This window comes from Camponotus vicinus, unplaced genomic scaffold (genome assembly GCF_025532165.1).
Source record: "Camponotus vicinus isolate PSW18456_S1 unplaced genomic scaffold, iyCamVici1.0 SCAF_11, whole genome shotgun sequence".
In the NCBI taxonomy this organism is placed as follows: Eukaryota; Metazoa; Arthropoda; class Insecta; order Hymenoptera; family Formicidae; genus Camponotus; species Camponotus vicinus.
Window position 1 is genome coordinate 16,046,689 of NW_028141947.1, and position 16,462 is coordinate 16,063,150.

At 29.7% G+C, this 16,462-nt stretch overlaps 2 protein-coding genes across 3 annotated transcripts; both read right to left on the minus strand.

Moving 5' to 3' along the window:
* Positions 1–3,496: 3,496 nt before the first annotated feature.
* LOC145961695 (E3 ubiquitin-protein ligase XIAP-like) lies at positions 3,497–8,838 on the minus strand. Its single transcript, XM_083082138.1, has 2 exons — positions 8,538–8,838; positions 3,497–5,715 (listed from the first exon to the last, which is right to left on the minus strand). The coding sequence occupies exon 2, from the start codon at positions 5,616–5,618 to the stop codon at positions 4,914–4,916; it is 705 nt and encodes a 234-aa protein (XP_082938264.1). The 5' UTR covers positions 5,619–5,715; positions 8,538–8,838; the 3' UTR covers positions 3,497–4,913.
* Positions 8,839–10,796: 1,958 nt separating this feature from the next.
* Positions 10,797–16,054, minus strand: LOC145961440 (baculoviral IAP repeat-containing protein 7-A-like). 2 transcript variants are annotated; one of them, XM_083081605.1, is made up of 2 exons: positions 15,863–16,054; positions 10,797–12,041 (listed from the first exon to the last, which is right to left on the minus strand). In XM_083081605.1, exon 2 carries the CDS (start codon positions 11,938–11,940, stop codon positions 11,245–11,247), a length of 696 nt encoding a protein of 231 aa, XP_082937731.1. In that variant the 5' UTR covers positions 11,941–12,041; positions 15,863–16,054; the 3' UTR covers positions 10,797–11,244. The 2 variants fall into 2 exon arrangements, with proteins under 2 accessions (XP_082937731.1, XP_082937730.1); XM_083081604.1 differs by lacking the exon at positions 15,863–16,054 and adding an exon at positions 13,225–13,393.
* Between the last annotated feature and the right edge of the window lie 408 nt (positions 16,055–16,462).

Below are 16,462 nucleotides of genomic sequence, written 5' to 3' on the forward strand. Positions count from 1 at the left end.
TTTTCGAAAAGTATTAAAAAGTATGTACTTGTTGTAATATCTCAAACAAAAAATCTCAAAAATCTAAAGAACAAGAAGATCTTCGAGTCGTTTTCAAATGTCCTTTAAAACCATGTGCTACCTAAAACAATTCTTTTATAAAATAACGTGATTTTATTCAAAATAAAAATAATAGAAATAATATTATTTTAATTTGAAAAAAAACTTATACAAAAAAGTTACTTCGAGTACATAAAATTATTTTAATTTTAATAAGAAATTGATTGTATATGAAACTATTATTTTTATTTTGAAAAAAAGAAACTATTGTATCTCTTAAAAGAAATTTTTACACATAAAGTAATATAAATTTCAAATCGAAAGAAATCGATTATTCTAGTCTCTTAAATGTATGTGCATGCTGAGTATATTCATGGCCATGTATATTGTGTGCATGTATACGCGCGCGTATGTGGTGAAAGTCATAGAAAAAAATAGCTAGTAATCTTATCTTGCTCAAGAAACTGAATGAAATTCCGTAATCCAATTTTCGCGAAACATGTCGAATATGGACAAATAGAATATATTTACCTTCTTATCTCATTCAGTGTCTTAATCAAGATAAGATTACTTAATGTTCTTCATGTTTTTCCTATAATTTTGGATACAAATATGTATCATAGTATGTACCAGGAAGGCATTTCGATCTCCATTTGTACAAGCAAAAGATAGAAAATTGACGATATATAACACATCATCATACATACACATACACTGAGAAAAAATCTGGTTGCATTAATTAGAAATCCGGTAAATTCAACCAGTATGTCTGTCTTTCTTGGTAATAATACTAAATTTACAACAAAAATTTACAAAAAATGGCATTTCTGTGTCCTATGTTTAGTTAATATAACAAGAAGTTTTTATAAATTCAACTAGAAAATATTAACCAAATAATCCTTATAGTAAAGTCTATTAAACATTCTAGTTATAAAAAATCAAATTTTATCTTGATAATTAGAAATTCTGCTTATTGTTAGTTTAACCAAAATGCCTTCTATCAGATACGTTTTCTTGGTACAATCAAATGAATTTTCTCAGTGTACACACATACACTTAATTATGTTTAGTCATAAATTATTCGAAATCATTAAAGTAATGTGATTACCTAAATGACCTAAGGTTTAAGTAACTTTCTCTCTCTTTTGTCCGCTTTCTTTATATTTTATTCAAATGTTTACTTTCTTTATTTCGTCCAAATGTTTAAATGAATATTTTTCCAAATAATTGCAATATGCCTAGAAAAAAAATAAATATAAATAACTGAGAATTGAATTAATTAGATAGTTACGAATCACAGTTTGTCTTTTCTCTTTTTATTTTGTCTTTTCACTTGCTCTATTGCATCGCATTTTATATCGAAATACCGAATATCATTGATATATTATATTGTTATCACGTATCGAACTTCGGAAGGTAACGAGATTCATTGACCGACGATAATCACTATAAAAAAATGTGTAATAATAATTACTCACCAGGTCAATGTGCAGTTCACTTTACTATTACACTATTACAGAATGTATTAAATAGTTTTATTTTTTATTAGGATGTAAAACACAACGCACTTCTTATTTTCACTCTTATTTTCATGCACAACGCGATAAGGATCAACAAGGACTATTGATCAACAAGGACCTGGTAGGTTATTATATGCTGCCTGATGATCAAGCTCTGAGCTATTGACCTAGTCGCATACCTCGACAGGGCAATGGACTAAAAGACAACAAAATAGTAATAATAGTAGTATAGTAGAAACCCTAGCAGCATACAACTGTAGTAAGAAATGACGCACACAAGCGAAAATCTCATACGTGTGTCACACATACACGGTTTTCGCTTGTGTACGTCATTTTCCCCCACCCGGTTGCATGTTGCTAGCGTATTAACTCTGGCATCACTGAATAGTCCAACCCCTTTTGCGTGCGCATGCAGTCGTCACGTGCGTGGCTGAAAGCACGTGGGCGTCCTCTCACAAGGTTTAGCTCCTTTTCGCGCCAAAAGTGCTCGCCACCTACCTGACTTTAGGCATGTTCCATTTAACGTTCGCAATGCTTGCTATTATCCTTGTTGTTCACCGAAGTTAAACAAAGACAGATGATGCTTGCTAACGTTGCAAATGGTAAATGGAACACATTTATAGAAGCGCTTTTGTAAAGAAATATCAAAATGAAAAAATCATTTTATTTCATTATCCATTAAATATCATGAAAGAATTAAATATGCTCTCTAAGTACGCTGATTATAAAATAACTGTTAATATAATTATTAAATTAGTAAATTAAATTATTAAATTATTAAAAATTAAATTATTAAATTATTAAATTATTAAATTATTAAATTATTAAATTATTAAATTATTAAATTATTAAATTATTAAATTATTAAATTATTAAATTATTAAATTGTTAAATTATTAAATTATTAAGTTATTAAATTACTAATTATCGAAAATATGTTACCCAAAAAAGTAACCATAACTTCGTTACAAATAACGAAATATTTCCCAATCTTGAATTTATCTATAGGACTATATCTGCACAGACGAGATTAGATTATTTGTTACGTAAGATTATTACATAGATGAATATAAATCCGAATCGGAAGAACTAAGGATGCATTATTATCTGCTAATTAAGAATTTGTAATTATTATTGAACAAACACGTATTAAAAAAAATTGTGAGATAAATTTTTAATAACGAATAAAATTTTTATGCATCGTGCAAGAAATTTATTCAATTGTGAGACACGCAGGAATGGACTTAAAGACGCCAGTCTCAACGGGGCGTCATTTTTTACAGTCTGTCCCTTAAAAAGAAAGGAAAATTCAGATAAATATTTCGGCGCCGACCTCATGCAACGAGACATAGCATTATACTGTAAGACATTACGACAATTATAACTGTTTTTGGACGATTCTCATATATAATTTTACTGCTAGTTTTTCTGCAACAGAAAATTTAGAATTTCATGCATATGTATTTCATGTATTTCTCAAACTCATATATTGTATTGACATTAAAGCAACTGATAAAGAGAACAAGAAATTCAACCTACGTAGGAAATTCTGTAAATTTTTTTTATATGTATTTTATGTTTGTCATTCTTCCATGAAAATGTGTATTTTTTGCATTTGTTTCAGAAAATCAGCATAAAATTGTACAAGTTATCATTACACCATATTGCATTATGGTGATATCATACTGGCAGAGAAGAATGTAAATAATAGCATTATATCATCATTAAATAGTGACGTCATGCTGGAAATAGATTATTCTATTAGAGTCACTTATATACAGTGCGATAAAGCATAGCTGAATATTCGAATCTGCGATTCGTATTCTATCAATGTTTAATAATTTTCCTAATAAGAGAGGTATTGGTATAATGATGTGCGTTAAATATAACGGAATGTTTCGAAGCGATATACATTAACATTTTTTATTTATCAAATGTATTACAAGTATGTCGACAACTTATAAAATAATCAGTCTTTTTTGTATTTATAAAATTAATCGGTAACTACTCTTACTTTAAATATTCTGCGCTATTGCGATAAAAGAGCTCTGTTTTTAACGCGCGCGTACGATTCTCACATATGCATAACATATTCTTTTATTATATTTATTTATCGTATATCAAAAATGCGTTACCATGCATTTTGAATAACTTTTTTCAGAAATTTTAATACAATTCACACGCATATTTTTGGCAAATTTATTAAAGCGTCATAATCATAATAACGTCCTAAATAAAAATTGTTAGCTTTGATCGAAAATTTTATTTTCATTGGAAATTTATTCTTATTTCGGTATAATTTATTTTTATTTTGTTTTATATATATATGTATAAAACATATGTATAAATAAGTTAAATTTTAAATAAATAATACGACTTTAAACGTAACACTGCGTTATTACAAAAAATATACGAATATAATAAGGAAGAACACAAATACTGTGTAAACAGTAAAAAAGAAATATAATTTAAATTTAAAAATATGGATAGATAGCGCGATAGCGTCCAATTATGTGAAGGTGTTGCTTATAATTTATGTTTTATATAATTATCTATTTGCAATATGATACATTTACTTATATACGTATAATTGATACGTACATATATTATTTTCAAATACTGATGACACACATATATTAGTACAATTGGTAAAATATTTATCACATGGGTTCTGTCTAATTCATGTCATATTTTATAATAAATATTTATCATATTAAAAGATCATTTTGACAACAGTATGGCTACAGGACACAGTAGCAATTAAAATAGTACTGCTAGTAGTTTGCTAATATATGCGTGTCGTCACATATGCGCGTTTCCAAACGAGAGAAAGCTCTTTTTGCAGTCCTTTATTCGTAAAATGATCAGACGTGATTCGGAGATAGCAATCGTCGTATTTTTGTGAAAATCCTTACAAGCAATGCAATGAAGGGATCGCATTATCGTATACTATAATCAGATGTAAGGATGTAATACTAAAATGTTTTCGTTCGCGCGACTTTGAATTTTACAATATCTCTATCCTTATGTCATATGTATATATTTGCAGATTAATGATTCATGTCATTAAATCGCCAGTTTACGAAACTAGATCATTATGTCATCTCATAATTAAAAGGCACACATATGTATGTCACACATGCTCAAATGAATAAAAAACATGTGTTTATAATCTCTAATATATGGCTGTAATATTATTCGCGATATCTCGCAGATATTATTCACGTCATATTATATATAAATAATCGCAAAATATATAGATGTGTCATAACATGTGTAAATAATCGCAAAATATAGATATGTGTCATAACATGTGTAAACTCTGATATTCTATCGCGATACGTTGAAGCTCTTCTACGATTGATTTTCCGCTAGCAGCCTGTTGATGAACGCGCAATCAGGAGACCACTTGATGTGTTCATTTTTGGGATCATCTGTCGCTTCCCACCTTTGCAAACCTTGGCCGCAATAGAAGCATGCGACTGTATCGCCGTCATTTGCGCATATCAAGCCGGCAGCCGCTAGATCTTCCTTTTTCTGGGGGATCGTCTCCGGCCACGACACGTAACTCTCTAATCGACGCTCGTAGTAAGCAAAATGTGGATACTTCGCGCGCCATACATCGCCGATCTTAACTTTCTTAACGACCTCTCTATCATCGAAGTAGATCTCGATCATATGATTGGGATTTAGCCTTAACCGGTCTAAGGAGCATATTTCTGTCACTTTTGGCACGCGTGGCGGAATCATATTCGGATTGTCACCGATCGGTACATTCCCGCAAGGTATCCTGCGGACGATTCTACATCTTGGGGACTGTTGTTGATGCTTCGCCATCGGATCTATATCCTTCCAGTCGGATATGATGACGTCGCAGTCGAAGCATTTTATTTTATTATCATTTTGGATGTAATAGAAACCGGCGCTTACGAAATTATGATATTGACTATTTACGGTCGATACGCAGTTAGCGAAGCTCATTAATCTCATGCTCTCGAATCGATAATCTATGTGATCTACCTCGTCGATCGATATGGATAATATTCTGTATGATTCCATCTCGGCTAGATCAAAAGTGGTTCCTTTTTAAAATATTCTTGTGCGACTTGTGCGAATCAACTTGGACATCTACGAGGAAATATTTTCTTGTAAAACTCTGTAAAGAGAAAATAAACATAACTTAGAAATCATTCGGATGGGATTTTATTTGAATTACATTGAAGAATATGAGAAGTATGAGAGATTAATCGCCTTTTCTCTCTCTCTTTCTTTACTTGTAAAGTGCAGGATAAAAAAAAGATATAGGAAATAATGTAAAGATTATAGGAAATAATGTAAAAGAAAAAAATATATTCTTCAATTTATATTAAGATCTCCCTCGCATGCGGGCATTTGTATCATATATTTTCATTCAATCAAAATAAAATTCGATGTAAATTAAATGAAAAACACGCTTTTTCTGCCGCTTATTTGACGAAAAACATGAGCCATGTATTTACAACTTTGATGTTTCGATTAATTGAATTTTTCAAGTTTAGAATGACTCAAATTGTGCTGATGTCAACATCCTTCTCTTTAATTGAATGATATGTGAAATTTTCCAGAATAGATATAAAAACAGATAGTTAAATAGATATCCCATATACAAGTAAAAAAATTATCGTAATTCGAGGGATAATCACGTTAAGATTTATAAGTGATGACTAGATGAGAGACAATATACAATGGTATATTTATCTTCGTATTCATGACAAATACCACCCACTCTGAATGTGATTTACAGGAAATTTGTTTCTCTCTCTCTCTCTCACACAATTCTCGACATAAGAAATGCATTCCAGAGCTATGACATACGCATAATGCGTAGCTTGTCTGCGAATCTGCAATATTTTTATTGATAAATATATATCTTAGAATTTTTCTAATCAAAACATGATATGTATTGATAATTCATTTAAAATTTATAAAAAATGTATATTATTATATATATTATAAAATATATTATAGATATATCATATATATAGATGTAAACAAAAAATAATAAGATGTGTGGAAAATAAAAATATGCTACATGCGAAGCTCTATCTCTTTTCTTGGTACTCATGTAAAATCTTCAGAATATACATAATTAATGTTCACAAAAGTATCCAGAATAAGTTATTTCTAAACGTTATTATGCAACATAAATAGAATTGCTTGTAACATTTGTTTAATGTGAATACAACGTTCTAATAGATTTTTACGAAAGATTATATTTGACAAATTATTTGTTTTGACAAAGATGAATTCTTTTTTTAAATTATGGCATTTATAATGAAATATTGTTAGTCGTATAAGCTCTGAATTTTACTAACACTTGGCATTATATTTAAGAGATTCTAATAAATGAATAATTGACAGTTTTAATTGCAAATAAAAAATGATATTCGGAAATGCAACCAAATGAAATTTTTTGATTTATGAAGAAGAGATCTGATATCTATTAAAATAGTTAAAAATTACTATTTTTTCATATTCGATATCAGACATATCGCTTTTATATGTATTTCAAAGATATTTTATCTATTTATTCTGTCAGCTGTTTGTTCTTGACAAAGGTCAGTATCACGAAAATCATTATGACCGATAGAATATTATCATCATATTTCGAAATATAAGAGAAATATCTAGCTGATATTTGTATTTATTTTATATAATTATTGTATTTATTTTGTAACTTTGTAATGGTAATATTGTCATTGTTAAAAATGAGAAGATATATATATATATATATATATATATATATATATATATATATGTTATATATGCATGTATAGTGATATACAGAGTGTCCGGAAAATTACCTGCAGTATTTCGGGAAGTGATTCGGGACTCAAAGAGAAGGAAAAAAAGCTATATAAACTTAGATCCGGAAATAAGTCGTTTCCGAGTTATAGCCATTTTTATGTTAAAAAAATCGTAATTTATAGTCCACTTCGCATTCCTCTTTTTCAAATTTCGTGCTAAAGGTGGTCATTTTAAACATCTTATTTAATTTGATTTAAATACCTGTTCATATTTATCCTTGATTTCAAAAATAATGTATTTGTATTTACAAATATCGAAAAATTAAAAAAAAAATAAAAATTATAAATTAAAAAAAAATAAAAAGTGGAAATTAAAAAAATAAAAATTTTAAACCTAAAGAAAAATTTAAAAAAAGAGGAATCTGAATCACTCTCCGAAGTGCCTGCGGGCGATTTTCCGGATACCCTGTATAGGAGTAATTTGAGATAAGATTGCATAAATTCTTATTATTGTTATTGTGATTTTTTTAGAAAATTAGATTTTATTTTAAATATTGATGAATATTTAAAATAAAATCTGAACTTTTGATACTCTTGAGAATAACAACCGTTTTTTCCTAACGGTTTATTTTCACTTAATCGTGGAAACTAGCTATTGTGCGGGGAAATAATGCCATTGGTGAACTTAGTAAAGTCTCACATCTGTTTCTTTTCTAGAATTGCTAGACACTAACAATCACAAATTCGAATGATCTCAGAATGTCACGTACAACGGAAATATGCTCGGCGAGAACTAAAGGAGAAAGAGAGAGCAAAAAGAAAGCAATAACAAAAAAAAGAGAGATAAAAAAGAAAAAGAAAGAGAGAGAGAGATTTGAAAAAAGCGAGAATCGGTCTGTTTCGTGCTTTTGTATGAAAGAGAAACTAATACATCCTTTGTACAATCATTTATCTCTTCAGTTTTATGCGAACGAAAATGTAAAAAAAAAACAAAAATTACATCAGTCGCTTAGAAAAACGGAGACAATAGAGGTAGAGATTGAATACTATTGCAAGAATTTGCAATAGGTTTGTCAGCGATATGACAATCTTAACTCTATTCCTTATAATATTTTTTCCCATTGAATTATCCCACTGAAATCAATAGATTATTGATGTTGCATATGAATTCCTTGTTCTCTCGTGTTATTACCTATGTATTCCGTCTATTTTTTCTGCGTGTCCTTGAAGATTAGATCCACATTTGACTCTACGATGATGATCGCTGACGAACGGAACGGAAATCGCTTGCAAGAAATTTCACACACGACAGTATCTCCAACAATAATTTAGAAGGTTGTTCCGTTCTTCGATGCTTAAACCGTACTATCCCCCACGTCAGGTACGTCGACTGGCGCGTTCGCTATTCTTGTTCGCTATTCGACCGAGAGTGGTTCAGCTGAACTGTCGAGGATACTAGCCCTAATTCTAACGCGCGAAATAATGGTCGCTTATGGAAAATACAAAAAAACAAACATAAACATATGTTGTTTCGCATAGAGGAAGAGAGAGGTTTGCGATTCCGCGCGACATGTGTGAAAATGAAAACAATTGGCGAGGGGTGTCCTTACCCGTGAATCGATATTTGACTTTAAATATGTATAAAGCTTTATCCACGCATACGGCTAGTTTTTCAAGCTTTTTAAGGGGGCAAACTCATAATCAAATCAATAAGTAGTATATATTTAATAATATATAGTTAATAATTAATAAGTAGTATATATTTTATAATAATTATTTAGTCTTTATTTATAATAATAAGTTGTATTTATTTTTCGACCGGAATTATGAGTGGATCGTTAACAGACTTCAAAAATAAAATGATAGAGATTGATCAATCCGTTTTCTAATATATTTACATAAGATACTTACTTTTTTCATCTCGAAATTAGTAAAGAAACAAGAATCCATTATTAATCCATTAAGAATCCATTATTATATTAATCAATTATTATTATAATCAAAATTATTATTATAATGAAGGAGTAGAGGCCAATGGGGGCATTGTCCCCTCTAACGACTTTATTTGTTCCCCCTGGCAAATTTTTATTTTATTTGTTTCCTAATTCTCTGCATTTAAGGGAACTAAAAAGCAATAAAAAATCGATTTTTTTCTTTCATTTTTAGAAATTATTATCTCCCCTGAGTAAAATACCGTTTAATTTATGTCAAAATTTATAAAATTGCGAATTTGGCAGCCAAAAAGGTCAAGCTTAAAACAACGTATTTTGTGCATTGAAGAGTTTTTTTTATTTGTCCTCTCTAATATAACGGGCTGGTTATGGGCCTGGGCCAAAATACACGTGGCTGTCATTTTACCGTACGTGATATGATTAGTATATCTTTTCGCAAAATCCGTTTTTCTGTTACCTGACACTTTAAAGCTTTTATGAAGAACTGTCAAAGCGAAAAGATTTTATTTCATTATCAATTGTCTCACTTTCGAGAAAAGTCAATAGTTAATCATACTATCTACAATTTGCTACATATATATGTAAAATACATAATTTTATATATATATATATATATATATTTATAAGATAAATTTTTAATCATGGATAAATTATTGTGCAAAAGATTTTTTGAAGCATTAGACAATGCACCTAAAGGTTTTAGTTAAAGAGGCGGTATCAATCCCTTAAAAAGAAAATGACAAAAAATTCTACGCCAAGCTTTTCGACCCCGACCTCACACAACGAGACACAGTGGGTGTTTTTAGATTGTAAAACCCAATAATAACATAATCGTTGTTATGTACAGCTCTTACATATAATTTTATATGTTTCTCCAACAGAAAATAGAATTTTATTTATGTATATAGAATCTAAATACGTGGATTTTAAATATATATAACATATATATTTAAAATTCACATATATATTTAAATATATATAACATATATATTTAAAATTCACGTATTTAAATCCTATACATTTGACATTAAAACAATTCATAAGGAAAACAAAAAATTCTGATTACGAAAATTTTGCAATTTTTTTTCTTGTCATTTTATGCTTGTCATCTTTCCGCGCATTTCCGTATCTCTTTCAGAAAATTAGCATAAAGTTGATGCATGAGTTATTATCATTGCACCACATTGCATTATAATGATGTCATCCTGTTAAGTAGGAATAAGTAAAGCGACATCATTTATGATGACATCATATTGCAAATAAATTATTCTATTTAGAGTCACACATTGCGTTAACATAAGACATAGCGTTAAGACTAAACATTTGATTTTGCGGTTCATATTCTATTAATTTTTCACTAATTTCCTAAGGAGAAAAATATTGATATTGTTAATTCCTTAATGAGAGAAGTAATAAGGTACATTAAATATAAGAGAGAGAATGTTTCGAAATGTATGTATATCAATATATTTTTGTTTTATTTTTATTTTATTCATTAAATTACGCACATGTATTAATATTCAACAATCAGTATAAAATAATCAGTCTTTTTCGTGGAATCAGTATCGTGAAATTAATCCGTAACTATTCATACTAAAATTATTAATAATACCGTAACTATTCATACTAAAATTATTCAAACATATACTATTGCGGTAATAGAGTCCTATTTTTAACGCGATTATGTATATAACGCGTATCGTTTTTATATCCATCTAACAAAAAATTATTACATGCATGCTTTTCAAGTCACTTTCTTTTTAGAAATTTTTTCTTAGACATTTTAATATAATTTACGTGCATATTTTAAATGAATTAATGATCGTATAATCGTGATAACGTGCTAGATAAAAGTGTCTAACTTGGTCAAAAATCTAAATAATTACAAAATTTAGTATCATGTGCAAATTTCTGGTATTCTACCATGAATGATACGTTGAAACTCTTCTATGATCGCCTTTCCGCTAGTAATCTCTTGATAAACTTGCAATCGGGAAAACGTCTGTTGTGTTTTTGTATAGGATCGTCATGCGGCTTCCAATCCTTCATTTCTATACCACAATGGAAGCAGTAGACTTTGTCTTCGTAGTTTGTACATACGAAGCCGGCGGCTGCCATATCTTCTTTTTTCGGATGACCGTTTACCGGCCACGATAAATAACTGTTTAATCTACTCTCGTAATAGGCAAAATCGGGATATGTCGCGCCTATCACGTCGCCAATCTTAATTCGTTTCTGGACATCTACGTCCTCGAAGTAGACGTCGATCTCACAGTCAAGATTTAGATAGGACTCGTTTAATTTGCATATTTCCTCCATTTTCGGCACGCGTCGTGGAATCGTGGTAGGATCGACGCCGATCGGTACATTTCCGCAAAAAGGTATTTCGCGGATGAATCTACATTTGTAATTTCGCTCGTGCTCTTCCCGTGGATCTTTATTTTCCACCCCGGATATAATGATGCCGCATTCGAAGCACTTCACTTTATCATCCTTGTCGGTATAGTAAAAACCGTTTTTTGCGTATTTCTGAGCGCATTTGGCTGTTAGGACAGATTTCATGAAGCTATGCAATCTCACGATTTCGAATCGATAGTCTATTCGATCGGAATCATCGATCAATTCAGATGACATTTCAGCCATTTTTCGCGTCTATCAGTTCCAAAGTGGCTTTCTTCCAAAATGCTCTTGTGCGATATCGATCACTTTAGAATTTCTAGGAGAGAATGTCCTTTTGCAAAAATCTGTAAAAAGAAAAAATGAATGTAACTTAAAGATTACTCGTGAGAGGCTTCTATTTGAATCGCATTGAAAAATATGAGAAATACAGGAGATTAATTTCCTTTTATCTATTTATTCTGTTAGATATTATTATCGACAAAGGTTATTATCGTTAATAAAAGTCATTGTTTATTACTGATAGAATATTATTATTATTATTATTATCGCATATCGAAATATGAGAAATCTAGTTGGACTATTGTATTTATTTTGTAACGGTAATGCCCTTGTTAAAATAAAAAGATATATACATATATATTTATGTATAGTGATATGGAAGTACTCTGAGATAAGATATTATATAAACCGTTATTATTGTTATTGTTTTTTTTTAGAAAGTTAGATTTTATTTTAGATATTGATGAATATCTATAAAATAATCTGCACTTTTGATTTAATGTCCTTGGGGATAACAACGATTTTTTCCGCTTGATTTTGGAAATAATGACATTAGTGACGGATACCTAATTAAGTCTCGCATTTGTTTGCTCTTCTAGAATTACTAGGCACTAACAATCACGAATTCGAATGATCTCTGAATATACAACAGAAATATGTCAGTCAAGAATCAAACAAGGGACAGCAAAAAGAAAACAGGAACAAAGAAAAAAGAGAGAAAGGGAGAAAGGGAGAGATTTGGAAAAAAGTGGAAAACAAAGCAAATGCTATTTTATGTACTAAATGCCTTTGTACGAAAAATAAATAGCAATACATCCTTTTTATAATCATTTATCTCTTTATTTTTATGTGAACGGAAATTTAAAAAAGACAAAAATGGCGTCGTTTAGAAAAACAGAGATAATAGAGATCGAGATTGAATACTATCGCGAGAATTTATGGCAGGTTTGTTAACAAAGAGATGTTAACAAAAAAATAAGACAGAGAGAGAAAAAGATGATGGCTATCTATTCCCACTTTTTGGCACAGTTAGCCCATTGAAATTCAATTGACTCCAATGTTGCTAATAATGCATATCCTTGTTTTTTCGCGTTATTATATCTATGCGTGTATTCCGTCTATTTCATCTACGTATGTGTCCTTGAAGATATATATTTGACTCTACGATGATGATTGCTGACGAATGGAACGAAAATCGCTCGCAGGAAATCTCGCACTCTCGATAGTAATATATAATATAAATCTCACCGAAAATAATTTAAAAATTCGTTCTTCAATGTTCGTGTTGTACTATCTCCAGCACGTCAAGTATGTCAATGTGATCTTGTTCGCAATCTCTATTTGAGAGCTGATGGTTCAAATGAACTGTCGAGGATACTAATCCCTAATTCTAACGAAATAACGGCCGCTTGGAAAAATAAAAAAAAGGATCAACATGTGCTGTTTCGCACAGACAAGATATAGAGAAAGGTCAGCGGTATGTGCAAAAATGAAAACAATCGGCAGGAGCTGTCCTTATCCGTGAATCAGTATTTTAGGTATAAAATTAATATAAAACATCTACGCATACAGTTCCGTTAATGTTAGGCAATAGATAATAAATAGTAAAAAGAGAAGATTAATATATTAAATAATTATATTAATAATAATACATTAAATAATTATATTAATAACAATTAATAATATATTAAATATTAAATAATAGTAGGAAAAAGAGAATGATACTAAGGTAGACATAACGACATATCTATTGAACTGGTCATAAGGGTTGTTGAGAAGAACTTAAAAAATTGAGGAGTATAAACGATAAATAATTTCAAATAAAATTTATGCGATGCAAGATTTATCCATGCACACAGCCAGTTTTTGAAGGTTTTTAAAGGGGGGCAGATTCATAATCGAATTAATTGATGCTATTTATTTTTTTCGATTGGAATATGATGAGTGGGTTCATTGACAGACTTGAAGATAAATGACAGAGATTGGTAAGCCTTATGATTTATCTAGCTATTTTTTTAATATATTGTATGCGGCCAAAATACACGTGGCTATCCTTTGCGGTTGTTTGTATATGATTCGTATATCTTTTCGCGCCAAAAATGTTCCATTCCTGCTACCTGCTACCTGGCATTTCAAAGTGTTTTTAGAAAGAATTGTTAAAGCGAAAATCGTTCCATCTCATTTTATCTATTGTCTCACTTTTGGAAAAAATCAATAGTTGATTTTAATCATATTAATTGCAACTTTTCTGTAGGACTGCATATATATACGTATATATATAGATAAAATTAGATTATTGTCATTGATATTATTACACATAAATGAATATAAATAAAAATTGCAGAACAACTGAAGATTATTGTCTAATGATTAAAGATTTTCAATCGTTGTTAGACAATCATGTATTATATATTATTATATTTGTAAGAGATACATTTCTAATCGTGAATAAAATTTTTTACATGCAGAAGATTTATTCAATCATGCGACAGGAATGCACTTAAAAGTTTTAGTCAAAGCGAGTTTCCCTTAAAAGAAAAAGACAGAAAAAATTCCGGTACCTTTTTGACGCCGACCTCATACAGCGAAACGCAGTGGGTTTATATTGTAAAAGCAAGTAATATTATACTTATATATAACCGTTCTTATACAACTCTTATAATATAATATATAATTTTATATGTTTCTACAAGAAAAAGTAGAATTTTATTTATACATATATTACACACACACACACACATATGTATATATTTAAAATCCACATATTAGATTCCATACATTTGACGTTAAAGCAATTCATAAAGAAACAAAAAAATTCTATTTAGGAAAATTTTGTAATTTTTTTTTATTTTATGCTTATCATTCTCCGTTTTAAACGCGCACTTATCTATTTCAGAAAATTAGCATAAAGTTGATATATGAATTATTATCATTGCATTCTATTTGCAAAATGCGGGATAAAAATAAAATATACTTAATGGAATAATGAAAAAAATATATATAATATATTCTTTAATTTATATTAAAATCTCTACGCGAGTAATTGTATTTTATATTAAGACTCTCTGAATATCGAGGTAAAATTTGATTTAAGTTATATGTATAAAAGTAATGTATGATATATAAGTGATATATATGAGTAATTTAAAATAAGATGGCATATCACATAGATTAATATTATTATTATTTCATGTTGTTTGGAAAATTATTTTAAATATCGACGAATGTATCTCTTATATTGCTCGAGGATAATGATTTTTTTTATATTTTTATATTTATTTTCGCTCGACAGTAGAAATCAGCTGTGCAGGGAATTAGGCGGAGAATAATAAATTCTTACATCAACTTGCTTTCGTAGAATTGCTAAATACTAATAGTCATGAGTTGGCATGATCTCATTGTTAGAACAAAAGTGAGGAATGCAAGCAGTAAAAGAAAAAAAGCAAAGAAAGAAGCAAACAAAAGAAGAACAAAATGAAAGAGAGAGATTTAAAAGATAGCAAAAGATAAGCTAAATGTTCTCCCAACATTCCAAATTTTCCTTGTACGAAAGAGAACTGGTGATGTCATGCGTACGCATTTTATGAGTTAATTTTACGCATTCTTTTCACAATCATTTATCTTCATTTATCTCTCTATACGAGCGGAAGTAAAAAAAAATCACAATTGCTCAGAGAGACAGAGTAATGCAGATCGAGACTGTATACTAGCCCGAGAATTTACCATAGAATTGTCAACAATGTTAATAAAATTATGACAGAAGAGAAAAAGAGAGAAAAGACGGAAATCATATTTATGCCTATTCCTGCATTTTTCCCCATTGAAACCAACCTCAACGAATATAAAGGCATGCTTATAAAATATTCTTGTTTTTCTATGTTGTTACCTGTACATTTATTTTGCCTGTTAATCCATGCGCAAGTATAAATTTCAAAAAGAATACACATAGAATATAGCGTTCTTCACATTTCTTTACTATCGCACTTCAGGTATGCGACTGGAGCATTCTCTGCATTCTCTACAAACAAGGGCCAAAGGTTCGATGACCTGTGGAAGGACACTAAAAAGCCCTAATTCTATCGGATTCTAGCTGCTTGGAAAAATACGAAAAGAGCTCAACGTGTTTCGTTTTATACGAAGAAAAAAAATGCAAATTAATGATTTTAGACCGAAAACAACTTGAAAAAGCTTATTCTTCAGCTCCTTATCCGTATATCTCATAGGTAGTAATAGATTGAAAAAGAGGAATGATACCAAGACAGATGCAGATATGTAGCTTTGATTCAATAAAATGGTTGTTTTACTAAGAAATTTGGGATATACTGTACACGGCACATAAAGTTAATATGAAAATTATTTAATGCTATAAAAAAATTTTATGCAGCAAACACAAATTTTAGGAGAGAATAATGTAAAGCTATATGTTTCCATAGCCATATAATTTTGAATTAATAAATTAGAAAGAAATTTTTTTTCGTATTATGGT

Coding starts and splice junctions, on each gene's coding strand:
- LOC145961695 (XM_083082138.1), bottom strand. CDS start 5,618: ATGGAATCATACAGAATATTATCCATATCGATCGACGAGGTAGATCAC.
- LOC145961440 (XM_083081605.1), bottom strand. CDS start 11,940: ATGGCTGAAATGTCATCTGAATTGATCGATGATTCCGATCGAATAGAC.